We start from the raw sequence: 20,775 nt of genomic DNA, 5'->3' as shown, positions 1-20,775 counted from the left end.
ATCCAAGAGCTCAACAAGGAGCTCTCAGATACAACAAAACTTTGGGTGAAAAATACTCATGAGTAAATTTTTTTCTTCCTTCCCAATGTAGGAGTTGGGAGTTTGTAAAACAGTTTTTCGAACTACCTGTTTCAGGTGAAAATAAGTGAGGTTTAGCAGAAGGACAGAACAGACACAACACAGAAATAACAATGTGAAAGCTGTTCTGGACCACCACCACAGTAAAAGACAAAAGCAAAACATGAAGCTGGGTTGTCTCCAGATCTGCTACTAAGTCCTTGGCTCACGATTCCATGACAGCACTTTTTACAGCTTGTCACACATAGATTAGAATTGTTTCCTGTGACCAATAACCATGTAAATAGCAGTAATAGTAAACAGCTGGTTAACTCAGAAAAGCTATCATAAAAACAATCTGGTGGGTTTTTTTAAGCAAGAAGCTATTAAGAATTATTTAGATGGAAGCCCAAGAAGGTTGATGATGAGCAAAGATTTAAAACAAAATTAAGCTCTACCTGAAGCGAGATGTATACTCCATTAGCTAAATGGACAGCTTCTGATGCTTCGATTGGGTTAGGAATATCTAAGTCCTGGGGTACAAGATGACACTGCTTCAACAACTGTACAAGGCAAGTAACATTCCCACTCATGCTGCAGAGCTCCTCCAGGAACCAGGCTCCATCTCTTGAAGTCAAATCAACCAGCTGCTCTCCAGCACTGGATGCTGCACCTTCCATCATCAGATTCCGCCTAGATGGATTGTGACAGTTGGTTAGATGACTTGCCTGCTACTGCATTCTCCACGTAATTTCAAACATTCCTTTAATGTGTTCTCAAACAGCAATGCATACAAAAAATTTCACAGGGATTATCTCACCTGGTCAGCGTACAAAGAGCAGAGATGATGACACTAGCTAAGCTCAGTGAGCCCTCCTCTCCGTTTTCATGGAGGAAGACTTTGATACAACGTTCAATTTCTTTCAGCTGCTCTTCACAAACAGATACAGTAACTGCTTCCTGCTTCAGACGCTCCACCTGCCTGATAAGCCTGCTATTTATATCTGCTGCGTAGCGCTGGAGAGTCATTTCTGTTGCAGTTATGAACTGGCACACACCTGGAGGTGGCTGCGGAGCATACTGCATTTCATACCTGTAATGCAAAAGTACAAAGACCAAAGTCTCCCTTCTACAGCTCTATCATGTTGAGTTCTGCTCCATGGCAAGGAAAAATACTCCACACGTGAACAGTTCCCACACCAAATCTGAAATACCACAGCAGCTGATGGCTATCAAAGTGACACCTTCATGAAGTCACAGAATGTACCACATTTCATAACTACATTCAAGGACATAGGACAAACAGCAGTCCTCCAAAGGAAAGAATGAAGAGAAGGCAAGGAATAGGAAAGAAACACGTTCTAATGTAAACACTTGAATACAAGCTAGAAACTGCAAGCCAAGTTACAGCCTCATTTTAAGGAGAAAGGAAATAAAACAATTGCTTGAAAGTCTGGTTTAAGGGGAAAAAAATAATCTTTTGTTAAGCTATATGATGTTCTAAACACTGCACGTTTCTAAACTCCCTCAATATCACAGCCTTAATGCCACACATCGTTATTAGTTTGATCTTTACAGGACAATGTTACCTGTTTTTCTTTTTTACAGTAAACACATTAAGTCCAGAAAATTATTTTTAAAAGAATGTTTTGATCTTTCACTCCAGACTCCAAACTTAGTCTTGTTTTGCTGTGTTAACTAGATTAATTAGAAAAAATCATTTATTTTAATTAGAAAATTTAAATCCTCAAGTGGCTGAAAATTAAGTTTTTCAAACAACTCATTACTCTGCCAACTTACTTCCTAAAGATATCCTGACAACGCTCTATTGTCATGTTACGGATGAGCTCTTCCATCCAAGTCTTCCATTGCTCTATTCGATGCTTCTGAAACACAGCTTTTGGATACTGAAGAGCCACAGTTGCATAGTTGTGCAGTTGTTCAAGGCAACCACGTAGAACAGATCTTCTCTGCTGGAGAAGAGCACCAACCTCCCCTTCTAACTGTTCACACTGACTGATGAGATGTGCCTGGCCTGCATTTTGCAGAAATGCTGTTGCTGGTACATAACTTGGAGGACCTTTATTGACAGATAATTAAAAATTAAGTTTTATGCATCTCTGAAACATATAGATTTTAAAGTATACAAAACTGAGCATTAATGTAGTTTAGGGTTTTGCTTGTTTTATTTTTACCTATAGTAAACAAGGCACTGAGAGCAAAATAATCAATGTGAATTCTCAGTGTGAGATAATCACATGCACAGCTAGGGCAAGGAGGACAGGCTCCTTCAGGCAGCTTAAAAGAAAAGCTTTGAAGTGCTCTAAATCACTCTTTATAGAGACTCATTTTTTAAATGTCGTCTACAAAGGACCTTGCTTTTAAGTTAAAAGATACTCAAGAAGCCTCCTAGTATTTTACTCTAGTTATTTTCAAACAATTTAAGAAAAAGTGCATCAAAAGTACACTATTTTATACCTAGGTCCATTTGTGTGCTAATTTCTTGAAGGAGACTTGCAAGTTGTGTTGCCTCTAAATTACTGAAGGCAGCTTGGTAGTGTGTTATCCACTGCTCAAACTCATTCAGCTTCACCTGGATTGCTTCTTGGACAGCTCTTTGTTGAGTCTGCAACTGCGTGTGCTCAGAATACCTGGATTAGTGAAGCCACAGAATCAAGTAAATACTACAAGAAAATAGTAGGAAAAAAAATAGAGAATACAGAACTGTATTGAACAATGCTGCTCTTTCTCATTGACCAGAAAATTAATATATTTTCACCAATCACATAAAACTTAAACATTATTTAGCTCCTACAAAATAACAACTGCACGTGCATATATCCATGCAGTTCTCAAACCCTGTATCAATTTCAAGTAAGCTTGTAAAATAATGTTAAGAATTAGAAACTGATTCCAAGATTTTTGTTCTATATATCAGTAGTTGCAGATTATATGAAGGCTTTCAGCCTATTCTCTTTCTTGCACTATGGGTTAAATGTTAAACATGGAATAGTGCAGGTAATACTGATGGAGTATGAACCCCAAGACTAACAATCATTCAGTAGGAAAGTTGATTCAGTATTCCTTCTACACAAAGAATGACCTTTTGCTGTAAGAACAGCTTCTACTCAGCTATCAATCTCTCTCAAATACACATTTTCAACATTTAAATTTAAGCACATCCTAAACCACCAACTCCATTCATCTGAGATTCCTGTCAGAATCCCTGGATCCTCTGTACCTGTGCTGAAGTGTGTGAGAGGGATGATCCACTCCTTCTGCACCTTCAAGAAATTCTATCTCCTCCAGGAGTTTTCCTTGCAATTTTTCTACATCTGTCAACTGCTCTTGCAGGTTGAGATACTCTTCTAAACTACTGTCCAACTTTGGAAGCACAGCCAGCATTTCATCTCTGTTCTTAAACCAGTTAACCTATAACCAAGTACAGAATTTGTAGAACAGGATTTAATTGAAACAGGCAAGGGAAACGTGTTCTCCTCTCCAACGCTACAAGCTGAAAGCTTCATGGACATTATTTAGTTGACACTATGTCCCTATTTTTAAGACCTCCAGCCTTAACTTGGACCAAATACTAGCATATGTTTTAGAGTTAAGCACACAGAAAATAAACACTTTCAACTTCTGCACTAACACCCACCTAAATAGAAATGCTTCTTAGCTAAATCTTGTGAACCATTTCTAATAGACCACCACCTCTTCCACCATCCCCACGTACAAAGAAATTAAATTATACAAGCTACTTTGTTTATACAGTAGAAAATGACTGACATGAACTTACCTTTATCTCAGCCACTCTCGAAGAGAACAGACTACGTGTAATATCTCTTTCCATTTCTCTTTTGCTTTGTTTGTTTTCAGCCTGCTGGCCGCCACCGCCATATACGGCTCCTGCAAATCCTGCCTCCCCTCCTGCTGTCCAGTCCACCAGAGGATCATAAACAAAAGCTTCAAGCAATGTAAGCAAAGTCTCTCTCCCACGACGCATGATATGAAGGACCTGTATCACACATTTTAAATAATCATTCATGTTATCCTTGCAGAGAAGTAATTCTGCATTTAGAAGAGCCACCCTGCCCACTAAGCATGGCCAAACATGGAAACACCTCTAGGACAAAAGCCCCAAAACGTTTCCTAAGATTTTATATTACAGCTTAATGAAAAGTATTCCTTTTTTGTGGTAGGAATCTTTTTTTTTCTTAAAAACCCAGCAGAACTCTTACAGTAAGGTCAAAGATTGGAAATTTACTAAGAATTTTAGCTATTCAGTAATTCAGTTTACCTGAAGAAAATATAAGAAAGTGAACATACAGTCGGATTTCCTGTGTAGAAGAGGATACTACATTGTTCAAATTTTGTCTTAACCAAATTACTTAGACTTGATGAAAGCATATATTTGGCTAAACTATATATTACAGAAAGGTAAATCAAACAGAATCTCAAAACTTCATAAATAAAAAGCAGAATGCTTAACAGCAAGTGCAGCAGCTCTCAGTTTTCTGCAAATTCACAAAGTTACCTGTTCACAAGAAAGCCTGAAAACCCCTTCTACTCCTGTCACTCCAAGTGCTGTTTCAATATTGTGCGTCATCCGGAATGGAACCTTCTCTGGTACCCTAAGGCTTTTCCCTTTAAGATAAAAAATAAAGTTGTTTCTTTTAATTAACAAAAAAAGGAACCTTTCGTTAGAATAACTTAAGGCATTTTTTAAATTACCTTTTTCAAAGCAAACATTATAATCTATGTGGACAACTTCTCCTGTAGTCATATCTATAAGAACATTATCCAGATGTCTGTCTCCAAGACCAATGATGTAGCCAACCATGGACATAACTGCAGTGGATCTTGCATAAGACTTTAAAGAGAGTTTCAGGAAAAAATTATTTGTGGGAATTCTCTGCCAACACATTGGACTGACTACCATCTTATAACATTATTTTTAAGTGTAAGACAAATCAAAACCACCCTACTCCAAGCTGTTTTCTATGTGACGATATCTTAACAAGGAGTTATCATTTCTTAGGCTGATAATCATAGTTTAACAATGTAGAGATACCAGGTATATACCCCACCTTTTCTACCCAACGATACAGCTACATTATTTCCTACCAACATTTCCCATTCTGTGAAACTTTGGCAGTGCTAGCTCATCTAACTGCAGAGCATCATGGCTCAGTAACATCCCAAGCCTTTGCTGTCCCTCATTCCATTAGAAAAAAAAAATCTTTCAAAGGCAAGATATATTTGTTATAACTTACCTGTGTAACTCTCCACCATTCATCTGGTGTCGTACACGATGACCAGAGCTCCTTAGCTAGGAGATTTGGGGGAGTTGCTTCCATCAGTTCTTCTAGAACAGTTCTCATGACATTCAAGGGCCAGTCACGACGTGACACATCAAGACTAAGCCCAACTGCCTTTAAAGCAGGTCCAATTTTACTGTAGTAAAGTTCACTGGGTCTAGGCACGATTCCAGGATTCTGAGGAGTCTGATAAGAATCCTGAGCCTAGAAGAGTTACATAATGTTAGTGTACAAACCACAACTCGCAATACCAAAGAAAAGTATTCTCATTTAGACTGAATGTGGGAAAACAGTCAACTTGACTCAACGATGACTTTACAGTTCAGAGAACTGCTTTGAAGTTCAACAGTTGAAAGAAGCTTAAGACAGTCAAAAGACTTTGTTTTGGTCTAGCTTTACTCAGTAATTACTAAGGACAGTTGTGTTTGTTTTTTGTTTTTTTTTTGAAAATACCATGTTAAAGACTACATTGAAAACAGAAAAGGAGTAGAGAATGAGAAGCGAAAATAAAGTAGCTTAATTTAAGTTGTTTGTTCAGAAACAGCTCCCCTTGAATTATCATGTGACAGAAGTATATTTATGTTAGCTACTGTAATAAATCTAAATAAATACACACACGTGTATGTATATGCACAATTTAACGGACATCTGGTAGAATCTCAGGAAATGCAAATGTACAGACCCAGGCCTCATGACTCTGAACAAACAAGTATATTTTAAAACTATGTTATTTGGAATCACAAAGCAATTTTGAATGAAGGCTTCCTTCTGAGTTGTCCCACATGGCACAGAACACTGTAGTCACCTTTTGTGCTTGTAAAGCAGCTTCTCGCTGTTGCCATCGCTTGTAAAGACCAAACAAAGGTGTAGCTCCATCCACCCACTGGATCAAGCCTGATCTTGTTCCCAGAGGTGTCACAGAGTAGTGCCGTGCGTGAAACCTTGGTGTCTCTTGACGGTTAATGGTGGCAAACATTGTGTTCACAATTGACAGGAACTGCATGATTCTTTCATCCAGGTGCAAGTCTTCTAAACCTGTGTTAAATTAGTTTAAAATTCAGTTCCTAGACAGTAAACTTTCACCCTAAAGCCCAAAAAAGCATTTTCTGAAATCTTACTCCATTTCAGACTACAAACAGCCTTACAAATCACGCACATTAAAGATGAGTCATTCAGCTTAAATCTTAACGTTTACTTAACATTTACCTACTAGGATCAGTTTACCACATGTTTATGTGAGCAGTACACACAACAGTAACTAACACAGTGAGCAGGTCTTTCCCTGTTGAGGAAGGCATGAACTTATAAAAGACCTCTTCCTTCTAAGCTTCTTCTGGAAAAGTGCATCCAGCTAATCCTATCAATATAAATTAAAAGAGATCTGAAACTCCCTTGACTTAACAGCTTTGGAAAGGCAAAAATCCTTAAACAAATACAGCGAGGTGGAATAAAGGGAGGAGAGCAAGCAGATGAAACATTATTTCCATATGATGCACGTAGAAGACAGCTGCAAATACGCATCCTCCCAACTCTAGTATTTCTAGACACCTGGCTTGAGAAAATTTCAGTTTCTTACCTTTGAACAAGTATGGATAGTTCTTTCCATCTGAGCCAAGGAAAAGCAGCTTTTTCGGTTTGGTTTTGGTAGGTAGAATTGTGATGGTGCTGCCCACACTGTGAATTGTGACTGTGTCTCTGGTGGACACCTCTCCAGGGAGCGCTATTTCAGTGTACATCATGGCAGCCAACCAAGGACTGATTTCTTCAAGCCGTAGAAGATAACTAGCCCGTTTCTGTGCTCTTTGCTGCAAACTTAGCATAACCTGTTCCAAGGAAACGTGCTTTAGGCTGAGGTTCACTTTAAAAGTTAGCATTAAAAATTACAAAAACAGACTTAATGGTCTTCCTCCATAGACATTTTCTTTAATTACTTTTCATCCTTGGCACCTTACTAACCCATTTACAGTTTAGAATGAAATTGACAAAATCCAAGAGAACATCCTTTATGCAGCAAATGCAGCCTGTCTGCTGATAAGCAGCAAGGTCACAACAAACAAAACCCAAGAGGTGTGCTCCTACATTTATAGCTCTTTCAGGTAGTCAAAGACAACAGCCTCCAGCAACCTCCTCTTTACGTATCTTCATGCCTACCAGCTCTGTAAAGCTGAAGGAACTTTGTGTAAAACTTAAGTTTGTCAATCAAGCTATTTAAAAACAGGCTGGCTCTGGATATCCAAGCAGGCAATGGAAACACTATTTTTTTTATGTGTTGAGGGGAAACAAGACAAGATGACATAATTGGCTAAATACCTTTGAGAAAGGCTGACCATCTGAAAGTTGCTGCACAGAAGAACTATGACTCAGGATAACCACAGTATCAGCTTGCTAGAATTTGAATTTACTAGGCTTAAATTATATAGATTCAGAGAGACAGTATTTAAAAACAGAAGCCCCTCTGCCCTCTACACTGATAGTAAAATAACTCCATTGGGTAGAAGTGCAGTATGGTAGACAGTCAAGATACTTGTCAGAGACAAAAGTTACTGTGCTTCTGTGTGGAGCATGCCTATGATGACTGCAGAGGAGACTAGATCAGGCCACAGTTTTGAAACATGAAGACAATAACAACAGGACACTAAAGAGTGAGACATATAATGTGCATATAATACCTCTTTAAAGGGGAGCCAGCTGCTTCCAGGCTTAGCAGGATTCAAAGGATTCTTAAGTTTCTCTAGTGCATTTTCAATTGCACCTCCATAGTTATCCTGAAACCATTTCTCATGAGGAGTTTCTGCAGGAGCTGCAGTGATACTCCGTACATGTTCCAAAGCAAATACAATGGGCTTCATTAGAGCTGTGTGCTTCTCACGCATGATTGCTATCTTCTCTTCTCTATTAAAAAAAAAATCTCTCTTAATTCTATAAAAACTAGTAATCTCGTAAGTAGAGCATTAAAATAGGCTGAAAACAAGACATCAGAGAAATCACAAAACCAATACATCTCTTAACGAGATCTTCAAGAATGACCATATTAAAATGAAATACTCTTCTGAATCATACTTCAAACTGAAACATTTGTAGTGGGCTTTTCACCACTGGAGACCCAAATTTCAGAAGCCCAGGGAGTTCAAAACACCCTAATCTCATTTCCTTTATTGCAAGAGCTCATTATTACCACTTCCTTAGAGTGTACCACACTCTAAAGAAGGGTATGAGGGTGTCTGACCGCCGTATTAAATTCTGCAGTCAAGTCTTAAATAGGAAAGGTGCGTTTAAGCTAAGGCAGGCACCCAGCGAAGACTTTGCTCTTCCACAAATTAATTCACAGAAGATTCCAATTAACTGAAGAAAAAAAAATTCTGAACACTGAAAGGCAAAAAAACAGATTACAATGTTCTGTTTGCTCCTACTATCTGTGCTTAAACTCCAGACAGGTTTCATCCTTCCACATGCTTGTCCTCATCTTAGCTGATTTCTAAGAAACACCACAAAAATGGAGAATTATAAGATCTTAAACTACAGCTCAGTATGCACTGGGTCCTAACACACTGGTACTGAGGAAATCCCAACACAGACTCAGAGACAGACCTTGCTGTTGCCTCTCACTACATAACAGTATTAGCTGTGGCATCAAAGTACTTCTGAATAAGACCACTAGCTGACAGAGAAGCAGCTAGGACAGTACAAATTTAAGTGCAACACTTGATCATTTTGATGGCATGCCTCCCCAACAACAATCTTTAACAATCTTCACTTGAACTGGCCCAAAGACGTACTTGCGTAGAGTGTTGTTGTTTTGGACCCTTTTTACTTCATCTTCCAGTTGCTGAATCCTTCTGAGGACATACATGTGCTGCTGCAGTAAAACTCCCAACCAAAGTTCATCCCACAGAACTGTAACTCTGCGCAGCTCAGCCACCAGCATCTGGACCTAAATAAAGATTACATTACTTTTAAAAACTACTAGTATTAAGACTTATATCATACACAAATAGTTTGACAAAAATGACAGCCTAATGAAGTTGCACCAAAATTTCAGCAGCCTACACACAAGGTAAGTATATTGCAGTTGAGAGTAAAAGCACAACTAACATACATTTGGATTACTTACTTGCAATACCATTGTTGGATTTGCAGTTGACAGTTTCTCCACAATTTTGCTGTAACAATCTTGCATCATTGCTTGATCTTCATTTAATCCAACTTTTGTGTCATCTTTAGTACTTTCTTGAGAAGCTGGTGGACTCCCACCATCACATTCACCACCCAACAGTTCTTCCCCTTGAATATTACCTAGCAAAGTAGGGATAGCAGAAGGAAGCTTGTTCCCTACATTTGAGAAAACAGAAGTAAACACAAAAGATTTTAAAATATTATCTACACTGTTCTGGCATTCAAAGTTGTGTCACTTGATACCTCATTCAGAATTAGGACCCCATGTAACATATAGTTGGCCAATAATTAACGACCAAATTCAGAACTGATTTGCCAAACTGATAAAGTACAAAGTATCCAAAAGGTCCCAAAAGTTCTTAATACAGAAAGTTAGTTATATACTGAAGTTATTATACTGAAAGTTATTATACTGAAAAATAAAATACATAAACACACATCACTTTACCCAGTATATAAAGTATGTTAGCTAAAATGTATTTGAACATTTGATATTTTTCTTCCATACCTGAGGTCTGGGATTCACTGCTGAGTGAAATAGTACCCACTATAGCAGGATACAGTATGAGATGAGGAGAATCTTGAGCCACTCGACACAGTAAGTTGCAAATACTCTGACGAACATACACTTCGGGATGATTGAGGCGAGAGAAGAGTTGAGGAATAATACCTTCGACAAACAGAAGATGAGGATGTGCTGTATCTTTTCTGTACACTTTAAATAATGCACATTTTTAAAGCATGCCACCTACGCACTGGGAGAATGTAAACGACTCTGAGGTCCCTTCCAATTCTAGGATTCTGTAAAAAGCCTAGGTTCCCAAAGAAAATTTCTCCTTGTTTTAAATAATTGCCTTTTAGGGTACAAGCAATTGAATTGCTTGTTTACTCATACAATTCAAATGCAGATGACATCAGATGAAATTGTTTGATCACGCACTAGAAACTGAATGTCATTCTTACATCGCTTTTCAAAAGAAAAAAGGAGAAATGCAATTGTAGCTCCTGAAGGCAGAAGAACTGGACATCTCAAATAAAGTTTGGCAGCAGTTGGCTTCCTCCTCTGCCACCTTCCACACTAACTCGGTAATTTGCCTGGGGAATGGCCCTCATCAAACTGAACCAGCAGTTCAGTGACAGACAACTGCTACTGCTTTAGGCACATATATTTCTCTGAGCATATTTCAGACTGTAGCTAGAGGGGAGAAATACACACGCACACACATTCTTTTAAGATGACAAATAATGTAGCTCTTCACAACACTTTCTTCTTTCTGTATCTCAACACAGGAGAATCCATGCTATGTAAATACTCTAAGATCAGAAAGCGTCTCAGAAAGTAGAACACTTTTAATGAAATTACTCAGTGGAGAACTTGCCTTCCCTCTACTGTGTTCAAATAGTTTTTTACAACAACGCAATGAATATCTTTCTGCTTACATTTATGAAGACACATCAAAATTAATTTTAAGAGCTAAGTAACATATACTTACCTCTCCAAGGAGCAGTAGGTGTAGTTTCTAGCCCATGCTCTAGATACTGCCTAAGTTCCCCGGCATGTTTTACAAGCAGCCTTAATAGTCTTAGAGTTGCCATCACAATAACATCATCAGTGCTTTGCTCAGAAGTATTTCTTAAATGCAGCCTAGGATCATCTTCATCAAGTGCAACCTTAAAAGAAAGAAAGACTCCTCTAAATTCAGTATAATTAACTTCATCTCATCATTTATAAACTTTTCTAACTGAACTTTCCTATCAGCTCAACACTAACCTGACCAGCATTGAGTTTGAGGAAAGTGAAATATGCACTGCAGGAGAGTTTATAGAGACTGAAGATTCTGTCTACAACTTTCCTCCATACTTTAATTAAACCTTCTGTTGCATTTTCATCAAGATCTGAAAGCCAGGGACAAGTTGTTAATAACTGACGCCATATAACATCCACCATATCATCCTCTTCATTGTCTTCATTTTCAGTGATTTGTAGAGTCATATCTTCATCCTAAGAACAAATAAAGAGATAATAGATTTGACCAAGTCCTCAAGCCTTTTGCACAAGTATACATTAGTTGTTAATCTATTTATTCACTTGGGCAACTCACCCAACTGCATTATGTGATTCTACTACCACAGACCACGTACTACTTAAATAGCAGCTGGTTTCTTAAGAGAACTTGCATAATGTTTGAATTTTAACTATAAAACACTTAAAGAACTTCATATGAATCACAACTAGGTGAAAGAAAAAAAACACAACACAGTATTTTCAGCAAGAAAATTCCCGCTTACTTGAATCCCAGCTGGACGACACACTGCTTGCCCAAGGATTCCATAAATCTTCTCTTTGTCTTCCTCTGTAATGTTGTCTGGAAGCAAGCTCTGAACCTCAGACTTTTCTCGGGGCAGCAGACGAACACCTTCTCCCTGACTACAGTCAGATATTTAACAAATATATACATTAACCTGCATATATGTTATATAACATATGTAATATAACATATAACTTGTTAAATATACATATTTAACAAGTTATAGTCTTATTTGAGAAGCCTGTTAACATTATGTACATGGGAACTGAAGGGTAAATCTTCATCCTTAATCACAGAATGTAACTCACTTTTTAGAAAGGTCAAAACAACAGTCATAGCTCCCTGCTCAGATCTGACTTTTCACCACTCAGAAGAACTACAATTGCTAATACAACGCTAGAGCTCATTAAAAAGAACAGTAATTATGCTGCAATTATACATAGGACGAATTTACCTGGCATTATCAACTACTTTCCGGCCCCATCTATAAGCCCAATTAGCCAGGGCTGCCCAAGACTTGGCCACTTCAGGCGCCTGTACTGAAGATAAGTGATACAGCTGGCCCAAGATAAAGTCAGGTTCTCCAACTCCAATATTTACTGTAACAGAAGAAATGCAACATACATTACAATGTAATACATACTTCTGACTTCCTCAACAGGTAAAATATTATAAGCACATAATTCTTTTTGGTCAAGTTAGTACCCATACGTAAAATTTTCCACAGCTGTTTTTTTCAGCTATGACACTGTCTGCAAAACAGTTTTTCATTTGCTAACAACCACTGTCTGTACTCTACAACTGCTTTCTCTGTCTCAGAAGGATGAAACTAAAACAAGAAGCTCATGATCTCTCAAAACAGGAAAATACTATGCTTCACAAAGTAGACTTCCATGAAGTAACCAAGCTAGGTTAAGTATTTTCACTTGAGTATTTATCTTCTTCAAAGTTAAATTAAAAACAAAAACAAAACCCTTTAGCATCCAATAAAAGTTCTATCAATTCTGAATTATATGCAGAATCCACATTTAAACAAAGAATTACCTTGACATTTGAAGAAAGGTCTGCAGAAAATAGAATGTATTTAGTGGCAACAATAACATTTAAATTAAATGTAGACAGAAGCTCATAAGAAAACCTGCCACCACTCACATTTCCAAGGCCTTAAAGTGATGGAGTACTTGCTTTTTATAACTAGTGCTATCCCTCAGTGGAACCACCAGTAATTAATTTAATAAAATACAACTAAGTAGGAAAACAACTCTACCTGTAGATTCACTTTCAATCCTGGGATATTCTTCTTCTAATGTATTAACAGCTGGGAGATCAATCAAAGTATATATGTTTTTAGACAAGATAGACAGACCAGTGTGATTCTGCTGCTGACGAGCTCTATATACTTGTTTTAACTGTCCTGAAATCTCTTTCCATTCTGCTTGAATCCATTTAGCCAGCGTAAGAATAGACTTAGCAACTGCATATTCAGCCTTGGCAGATTTGCAAAATGATATGGCACAAGAACTCAGCATTTCCATGGCATGTGTTGACTGACCTGCACATTATGAAAAGCATATTTTCAGTAGTGTAAACTTCATTCAAAAACACTTATTCTGAAATAAATTCAGCATTTTCAGATACAGCTTGGAACAACATATCTTACAAAGAAAACTCAGATTGAGACAACAGTGAATATGAGAGCAATGAGAGCAATTCCTAATGATGCTGTCCTATTAAGATTTAGTCGAGGTCACAAGACAGCCTGGTCATGAGAACAAGAAGCTCAAGGATCTACAGTATCATTAGCAGAAACCTACCTGCTGTGTATAACAGCTTTGTTTTCTCAATATCAAGTTCAGGACCCCATTTTTCATCTATCTGACCTGGTGCAGACAGTTTTTTAAAGATCTGGACCAAGTCCTGTGCAGTGGTGGTTTTTCCTAGCTGAACTTCACTGCACTGGGCAAGCAACCGTGTAGCCAGAGCAATATTTCCTCGCTTCCGTGCAAATTTTGCTGCTGTTAAGCCCAGCTCCATTAGATGACTCTTTATTGGGACTGTTGGTTCTGAAGAAGAAAGCAAGACATTGTAATCAAAGTTAGTTTAAAAAAAAAAAAAAAGTAATTTTACCTGGGATATAATTTCTGTTCAATATAGGAATATTTTGTATACTGTCATCAGTACAAGAAAACTTAGTCAACCCTTTCCTATTTCCTAAAAATTCCTTAAAAAATTTCAGTGACTTTACTTTTAATGTAGAATGTTATCTATCTTCCTCTGAAACAAAACAAGCATCCACAGATCATCCACTGGGCAAAACAGTTACTTTTAACTGTAGCACTCACTTCAACTTTTTCTCTCATTACTTTTTAATACACTTTCAAGGCTTTCATGCCCATTTTTAAGTACTGAAGCATTCAAAAGTGAAGTATTTAAAAGTACAATGAGATAAGCAAGCAAAGCACAATTTGAAGAATGAATCCAGAACTCCTCTTCCTTAACAACAGTCTGTGTTACAGTAGTAATTGAGACACAGACAAAAGAAGACATCTAAATGACAAAACCTTGAACTCAAAAACTAATCTTAGTAATACAAGTAGATGCAGCTCCCGCTTTTAATGGAAATTTTAAGCTTAGATTCTGTATATAAGAGCTTATATACCTTTAAGTTTTTCCATCAGTTGATTTTGGTACACTGTGTATCTCAGTGCATGCATCCACGGCCTCACATCATGCTGTTTACACAACCTCAAAGCATCATTGAAGAGAGGTATAAGACAGTCCTGAAAAAAGCATAAAGGTTGCACAGCTGTCAGTGGGCTTAATAAAGATGTATTTTCATTTATCAAAAGCAAAGACTATTCCAGTGCAAAGTAAGCATTCTTATTAGCAGTTATTAGCAGTCAAACAGTATGACTAACTAGTAAAAAGCAAATGTGTATTATGTGGATCTATGAAGACATGCTTGATTTTGAGAGGACAACTGTAAGAATAAGCTCAACAACAAGCACAGTTGCTTCTAGTCACATTATTCAAACAACAGGTCATCTGTGCACACTGAAGTTTGACACTGAGTTTTTAACTGACAAAGTAATTGTTTTCTTTAATATCTGAAGGTTATTTTCATGGTACTATTGCAGTTTTATTTAAGTTGCTTTTCAAAGAAAAGTTGAAAGAAATGATGTACTTATAGCAATACAAATCCATCTGAAGCATAAATTTAAAATAAAACAAAATGGGTCAAAGAAATTTAGAGAACTAAAAGGGCCTTTTTACAGTGTGGTTAACATGGGTCAAAGAAAACAGTCTCAAACTGCCAGGGAGATTAAGATTGGATACCAGAGAGAATTTCTTATTGGAGGGGATGGTCAAGCACTGAAATGGGCTGCATGGGGAAGCAGTTTACATCTCTAGAGGTAGCTGAGATGCACTGATATGGCAAAAATTGATAAGGTTTAGTGATGGGACTCAGTAGGTCTGACTGACATTTGGACTTGATTATCTTGAAGGCCTTCTCCAACCTCAATGATTCTTTAGTTCTACACTCTACGTTCAATACTTCATGACTTGACTATAGAATTAGAAAAATGTTACTCAAATTTATGTTTTAAACATGCAGCCATACCTCTGATGTCAGCCTGTTGGACACAGTGTTTTCTAAAGCCGAAGAACAGTACAGCTGAAGAGTACTCAACACCGGTAAAGACTGAGACATGGTGAGGGTGGAAAGCCTTAAAGGTCCAATAGCTATACGTGATGTTTGTTTTAAGTATTTTATAACATTACTGAAATAAAAAGTAACAGTTATTCTTATTAGCTGGACTATTCATGAGAAAACAGTACCAAAAATACTGAACAAAAAGAGCAACTCCAACATATGGATGATCAAGACATCTTTCAAAATCATACACAAGTCACATTTTGACATGATTATTAAACAGACAAGAACTCAACTAACAATCTAAGAAAAACAAATGTCTGTCCCCCAAGTAAGCTTATACCTCATAACAGACAAACCTAGTACTCAACACTATAAATGCTGAAATACAGATTATGCAGTCCACAAAGGTTTGTTTGAAAAACCAGAACAGCTTGTCACAGTACGTTACACTCATTCACAGCAAGCTTTAACTTACTCAGATATTGACTGCCACTTTTGTTCCTGTTCTATGTGGTTTATAGCTGTTGCCAGACACACCGAACTTCTCAGAAGCTGTACCTCAACTGCTTTTTGAAGTTCTCTCGGGTCAGGACTCAGCATATTAGGAAGGAGCTTCTTCATGTCTACAAAGAGATTAAAAAAATCTGAAACTAAGTAGAATTTCCAAACAGCACACATTAAGAATGAATTTCTGAAAGCAATGACCTTAGGGAAAAAAAAATCCACTTTTATACAAACAGATACACATATAAAATTAACAAGTCAATCACAATACTAGCTCCAAAAAAGACACATCTGAAAATAACTTGTAACATTTAAAATTATCATTGCAAATCATTTTGGAGCTTAATTCATAAAGGTTAAGTGGCAGCCCAGCAAACATGGCAAACTGCAAACAGAAGTTTCTGCTGTCATAGAGACATAAGGAGGAATATTTACTTCTGTATTTCAACTAATGTTATTTTTTATTTGAAGTAACGTACCTATTTTCTCTTTGGATCCCCCTGCAAGTAGGTTGATATTTTCTCCTGGTAACAATTCCAATTGCTCTGTGCATTCATTAAGTTCTCCAGACTCAAAGCTGCTCAGAGATCTGCAATGCAATTATTACACTTTTATTTTCACATTTCTTGCTTTATTCCAGAAGCTAAATAGCTCGTATTCAAGGAAAAAAAAAAAAAAAAGGAAGAATGGTATCAAAACCCTCAGGTTTTAATAAAGCATTTATAAATGAGAAGAAAATTTTCTTTCCAGCTATGAAGTTTTCATATTAACACAGCCTAAATAATACTCTTCTAATCATTCCTTCCTGAGCATGGAAGCCTGACTATGCAAAACTTTAAAAACAAAGACAATTCAAAATTCTATTAAAGACAAACAAAATCACTGAAGCCACCAAATCCATCTCCTTAATATACTTTTCTTTCAAAAACTGTACCATAACAGGCAATTTAAAAAGTTATTTGTGTGAATGGATGTACCACCTTCTACCAGCAGAACTAATCTAAATTTGCTATCTTCTGCTTTCAATTAAAATGTTTATTTCTTGAACACTAAAAAAAAAAACCTCAGTCAAAAACCCACAGCAACTATCCACAATGTTAATTACAATATTTATAGGCCATATAGATAAGTATGTTTTCCTTCCCTTAAGGAGGCAACTTCTTTACCACACACACCTCTGTTTCAATGACATCTCTAAAATCCACAAGAGCTTCAATAATGTAAGACTCTGTAAAATAAATTAATGGAATTCTTACTTTATGTAGTTAAAATCTGCTTTCAGATTGATTGAGGTATTACTATTGCTTTTCTTCAAGTCATGGACCATATTTTGCCATTCCTGAACAGCAGACCAATCAGCAATTGAAATGTAACATTCACACGCCTTGTTACCCAAGTAATTTATAACTTCAGGTGAAGAGTCACTTGGCTTAGTCAGAACAGTTTTTCTAGTTTCTCCTGTGAAATAACAAGAAAAATCAGTACGTATATCTAAATATATATATAGTTACATGCTTTAACATATTAACTATATTGCTCAAATGTAACATCCACATATTTTCTCAGGAAACTTCATTCTTTTTAAATATTACATAATAGTTAAAGAAGTACAGAGTGGAGGAAGAACGTTTGGTTTATTTTTCTCTGGTTGGGTTTTTTGGTTTTTGTTTTTTTATTAATATAGAAGACCTTTTGAAGAGGGGTTTTGGAAAGCCTCAGTCTGCATCTCTAAAGAAGGTTTAAAATAGGAGAAAAGTGAGTTAGGAACAAAGAATCTCTAATCTCAAAGATGAAACAGAATACTCAAAGTCTCTGCTTAGAAAACCTTTAATAAATTGCGCAGCTATAATACATTCATGTCACAAACACTGAGCCTTAAGTTACGATGATCTAAATGATTTAGATTAACCTACTAAAATAACAGCTAAAATATTTTGTAATCTCGTTCAGCTAGACATCAGTATCACAAACTCTCATATGTGATTATTGGTTTCACTGGCATTAAGTGACTAAATATAACTGCAAGCAGGTCAAAATTAAGAATCAGATGCTATAATTAAAATTGAAAGTTTCAATGATAAACACAATTCTCAGAAGAAACCAACAAATACTGACCATTCAAGGAATGTTTTGGGCTGGCGTTATTCACACTGTTGGAATTGGCCAACTTCAGAACGGCTTTGTCGAAGCCCGATATACAGCAATCCACTCCAGTCATGGCACACAGGTGCTCCTGGTACTCCGCTGTTGCTTTCTCAAACCTTAAATGGTTTAATATTTTAGTAAGCATTTTACAGAATAAGTTTTCTTTCTTTTGGTAAAGTGGTGTACTTGCAACAACTTTCATTTCATACAGAAAAGAGTATATATTGTTTTAAGGAGACACCATCACCAAAATTCAGGCATGTACAAAGTTGAACACCAACCAAACAAATTATAACTGTAACCAAATATTCTATTTGGACAGATACAGAAGCCATTTTTCCAAAACAGAACAAAAAATGCCAAGCATCTCCCTTCAATTACCTCTTGGCAAACCATGACCAATACTCAGATCTTCCCATTGGCCAGAACATGAAATAAAAAGACATTTGTAGTAATAATATTTTCCAATAGAAAAAGAAATAAACTGAAAATTACTTGTATATACCAATACTATAAGAAAAAAGGAGCCCTTAAACACCATTTATACTACAACACTGATAACGTAGATATACAAAAATTAAAATATCTAAAAATACTTGCTACATTAAGTAGTTCCAAAAGATACAATGACTTTAACAGAGACACTGTACAAGTAGCATTGACTCAAGACAATTTTAAGATTCAGAAGTAGAAGTATACATAAGAAGAAATGAAGTCCAAATTTGCAACATTCAGTTATCTGGAAAAAACTTACCGCCCTTCTGCCTGTTGAGCTACAGAGTTGATCCAGGTAAGACTCTTCCCAACTACAGCAGAAGACCAGACAGCTAGACCCTGAATAGCTTCAGGGCAGTGAAGTTCACATAATGCTTCTACCAGCATCATAATTGTCACTTCCAATTCATTTCCCTGAAATCAAAACAAAACCTTTACTTAACAAATCTCAAATGAAGTAAAAGTTGCATGCATTGTTAAGTGCTTAAATAACGTGAAGCTGTGCTTCATTATATAACTATTCAAGTGAAGTACTCTGTGAATCTATCCACTAACACTGCTTTAGAAAAGCAGGGTATTCAGGGAAGCATTCATGCTACAAATTCCCAGCTTGAATGACGATGATCTGATTCGCATTCAGAATATATGGAGGTCTAGAGCTACATAAAAATAAACATAAGATTTCATAAAGAAGTAGGAGTATAAACACCTAACAAATCTCCTTAGTTAAAATACTTCAGCAGATCAAGTTTCATACTGTAGAAACTTACATTAAAAAAAAACAAAACACCTCGATTCACCCAGCCCACCCCTGCATTTATCTGCCAGTTATCTCATGCAGGAAAAATTCCCTCACTCTATACTTCTGCTCAGTGACAAGTCAGACTAATACAAGAAGAGAACAGCAAGTTTCTTAGGGGTTAAGCAGCATCTTCTGCTTAAACAAAAGCTGCTCAATTCATACTATAAATGACACGCACCGTTCAATTCATGTGTAGTATTTGACCAAACATGCACAGTGCACTGTAATCTCCAATTTAAGTATCACCTAAATACAAAAATCTGTCAATGAAGAAATGTGAACCTCAAGAGTTCCTTTTTGTGTAAAAACAAACAAACAAAAAAATCACTCTTAAAACACCGATTACATTAGCTTAGGTTTCAAGAAGCAGCAGGGCTATTTTTTACAATAGTCAACAAAATTTTCAAAGAGAATACCTGAGATAAACTGTTATTAGTTTTCATTTCTGTGAGTAAATCAAAACCGTGTCTGACTGTCACAGCAGGCTGGCCAGCCAGCAGTCCAACTCTCATGATGGAAAGTCTAATCCGTGTTAGCCAATCTTGGCACGTCTGGCGATTAGTATAAAAGAATGTCCTGATAACCTTTTAAGATAGAAAAAGATAACAATTTTACAGTCCTGTTCTTTTGTATGAATCAAAATAATTGCATTTGGTACTTAATATGAAAAGCAACCACAGTCATGACAGGCTCCTCCTCTGAGGCTGAATTTTCAACGAAGAAGTACAGAAATCCATTAAAATCTGCATTTTGTATGTTCAGAATACAAGTACTTAGAAATCATGCACAGCATGCAACTGATCTGGCACTCTAGCAAGCTGAAAACGTTTAATCTTTCAGAGAATTAATTATACATTACTGCAGTATCAAAGTCTGGTAATTAACTTATTTCAACTATAAAGGCTATTTCACAGCTAAAACAACAGAATAGTGTACCTTACTTATAAATATTCCATTCTTCAAAAGGCAATCTGAGGCCCCAAATAATCATTACTCTAGGATAGGACTGCTGACAACATACAAACAAGCAACAGCTACAAAAATCTGGTACTCAGATTTACTTACTACTGCACCACTAGGCAAGCTGATACTCCAGGAAATAAGCTCTTTTTTCCCCCTCTCACACATCTTCTAGGAAAAAAACTACATCAAAGCCAGACAAATTAACATTCTCAAACTGTTTTAGAAGCTATTCTTTTTACATGTATCGTTAGAGTATGTGCTTAAACGCTGCAGAATCCAAAAGGTTATACAGTTAAAACCTACACAATCCTAAAAATGTTTTCATCCATTCAACATACTGTTTCTAGG

General features: G+C 36.7%; 1 protein-coding gene across 4 annotated transcripts in view; it reads right to left on the bottom strand.

Annotated features, from left to right (window-relative positions):
• SMG1 (SMG1 nonsense mediated mRNA decay associated PI3K related kinase) overlaps positions 1-20,775 on the bottom strand; it is a 59,516-nt gene that overhangs the window by 9,364 nt on the left and 29,377 nt on the right. For 3 of the 4 annotated variants that reach the window (XM_065732523.1, XM_065732525.1, XM_065732524.1), the window contains 29 exons: positions 19,881-20,048; positions 18,922-19,076; positions 18,138-18,283; positions 17,279-17,480; positions 16,502-16,611; positions 15,994-16,141; positions 15,483-15,642; positions 14,520-14,640; positions 13,675-13,923; positions 13,128-13,412; positions 12,315-12,459; positions 11,841-11,979; positions 11,323-11,553; positions 11,045-11,222; positions 10,060-10,221; positions 9,490-9,707; positions 9,155-9,309; positions 8,048-8,270; positions 6,955-7,201; positions 6,184-6,413; positions 5,334-5,582; positions 4,792-4,930; positions 4,595-4,704; positions 3,857-4,075; positions 3,299-3,489; positions 2,536-2,708; positions 1,858-2,137; positions 878-1,150; positions 516-750 (listed from right to left, as the gene is read on the bottom strand). In XM_065732523.1, coding sequence (XP_065588595.1) covers positions 516-750; positions 878-1,150; positions 1,858-2,137; positions 2,536-2,708; positions 3,299-3,489; positions 3,857-4,075; positions 4,595-4,704; positions 4,792-4,930; positions 5,334-5,582; positions 6,184-6,413; positions 6,955-7,201; positions 8,048-8,270; positions 9,155-9,309; positions 9,490-9,707; positions 10,060-10,221; positions 11,045-11,222; positions 11,323-11,553; positions 11,841-11,979; positions 12,315-12,459; positions 13,128-13,412; positions 13,675-13,923; positions 14,520-14,640; positions 15,483-15,642; positions 15,994-16,141; positions 16,502-16,611; positions 17,279-17,480; positions 18,138-18,283; positions 18,922-19,076; positions 19,881-20,048 — 5,541 coding nt within the window. The remainder of the gene's footprint in view (positions 1-515; positions 751-877; positions 1,151-1,857; positions 2,138-2,535; positions 2,709-3,298; positions 3,490-3,856; positions 4,076-4,594; positions 4,705-4,791; positions 4,931-5,333; positions 5,583-6,183; positions 6,414-6,954; positions 7,202-8,047; positions 8,271-9,154; positions 9,310-9,489; positions 9,708-10,059; positions 10,222-11,044; positions 11,223-11,322; positions 11,554-11,840; positions 11,980-12,314; positions 12,460-13,127; positions 13,413-13,674; positions 13,924-14,519; positions 14,641-15,482; positions 15,643-15,993; positions 16,142-16,501; positions 16,612-17,278; positions 17,481-18,137; positions 18,284-18,921; positions 19,077-19,880; positions 20,049-20,775) is intronic. The other variant, XM_065732527.1, reaches the window with a different exon arrangement.

This window comes from Cyrtonyx montezumae, unplaced genomic scaffold (assembly GCF_038088225.1).
Source record: "Cyrtonyx montezumae isolate F1298 unplaced genomic scaffold, pur_monq_1.0 scaffold_16, whole genome shotgun sequence".
Taxonomy (NCBI): Eukaryota; Metazoa; Chordata; class Aves; order Galliformes; family Odontophoridae; genus Cyrtonyx; species Cyrtonyx montezumae.
Note: the sequence above shows the minus strand (reverse complement) of the source record. Positions and strands in the feature narration are given on the sequence as shown.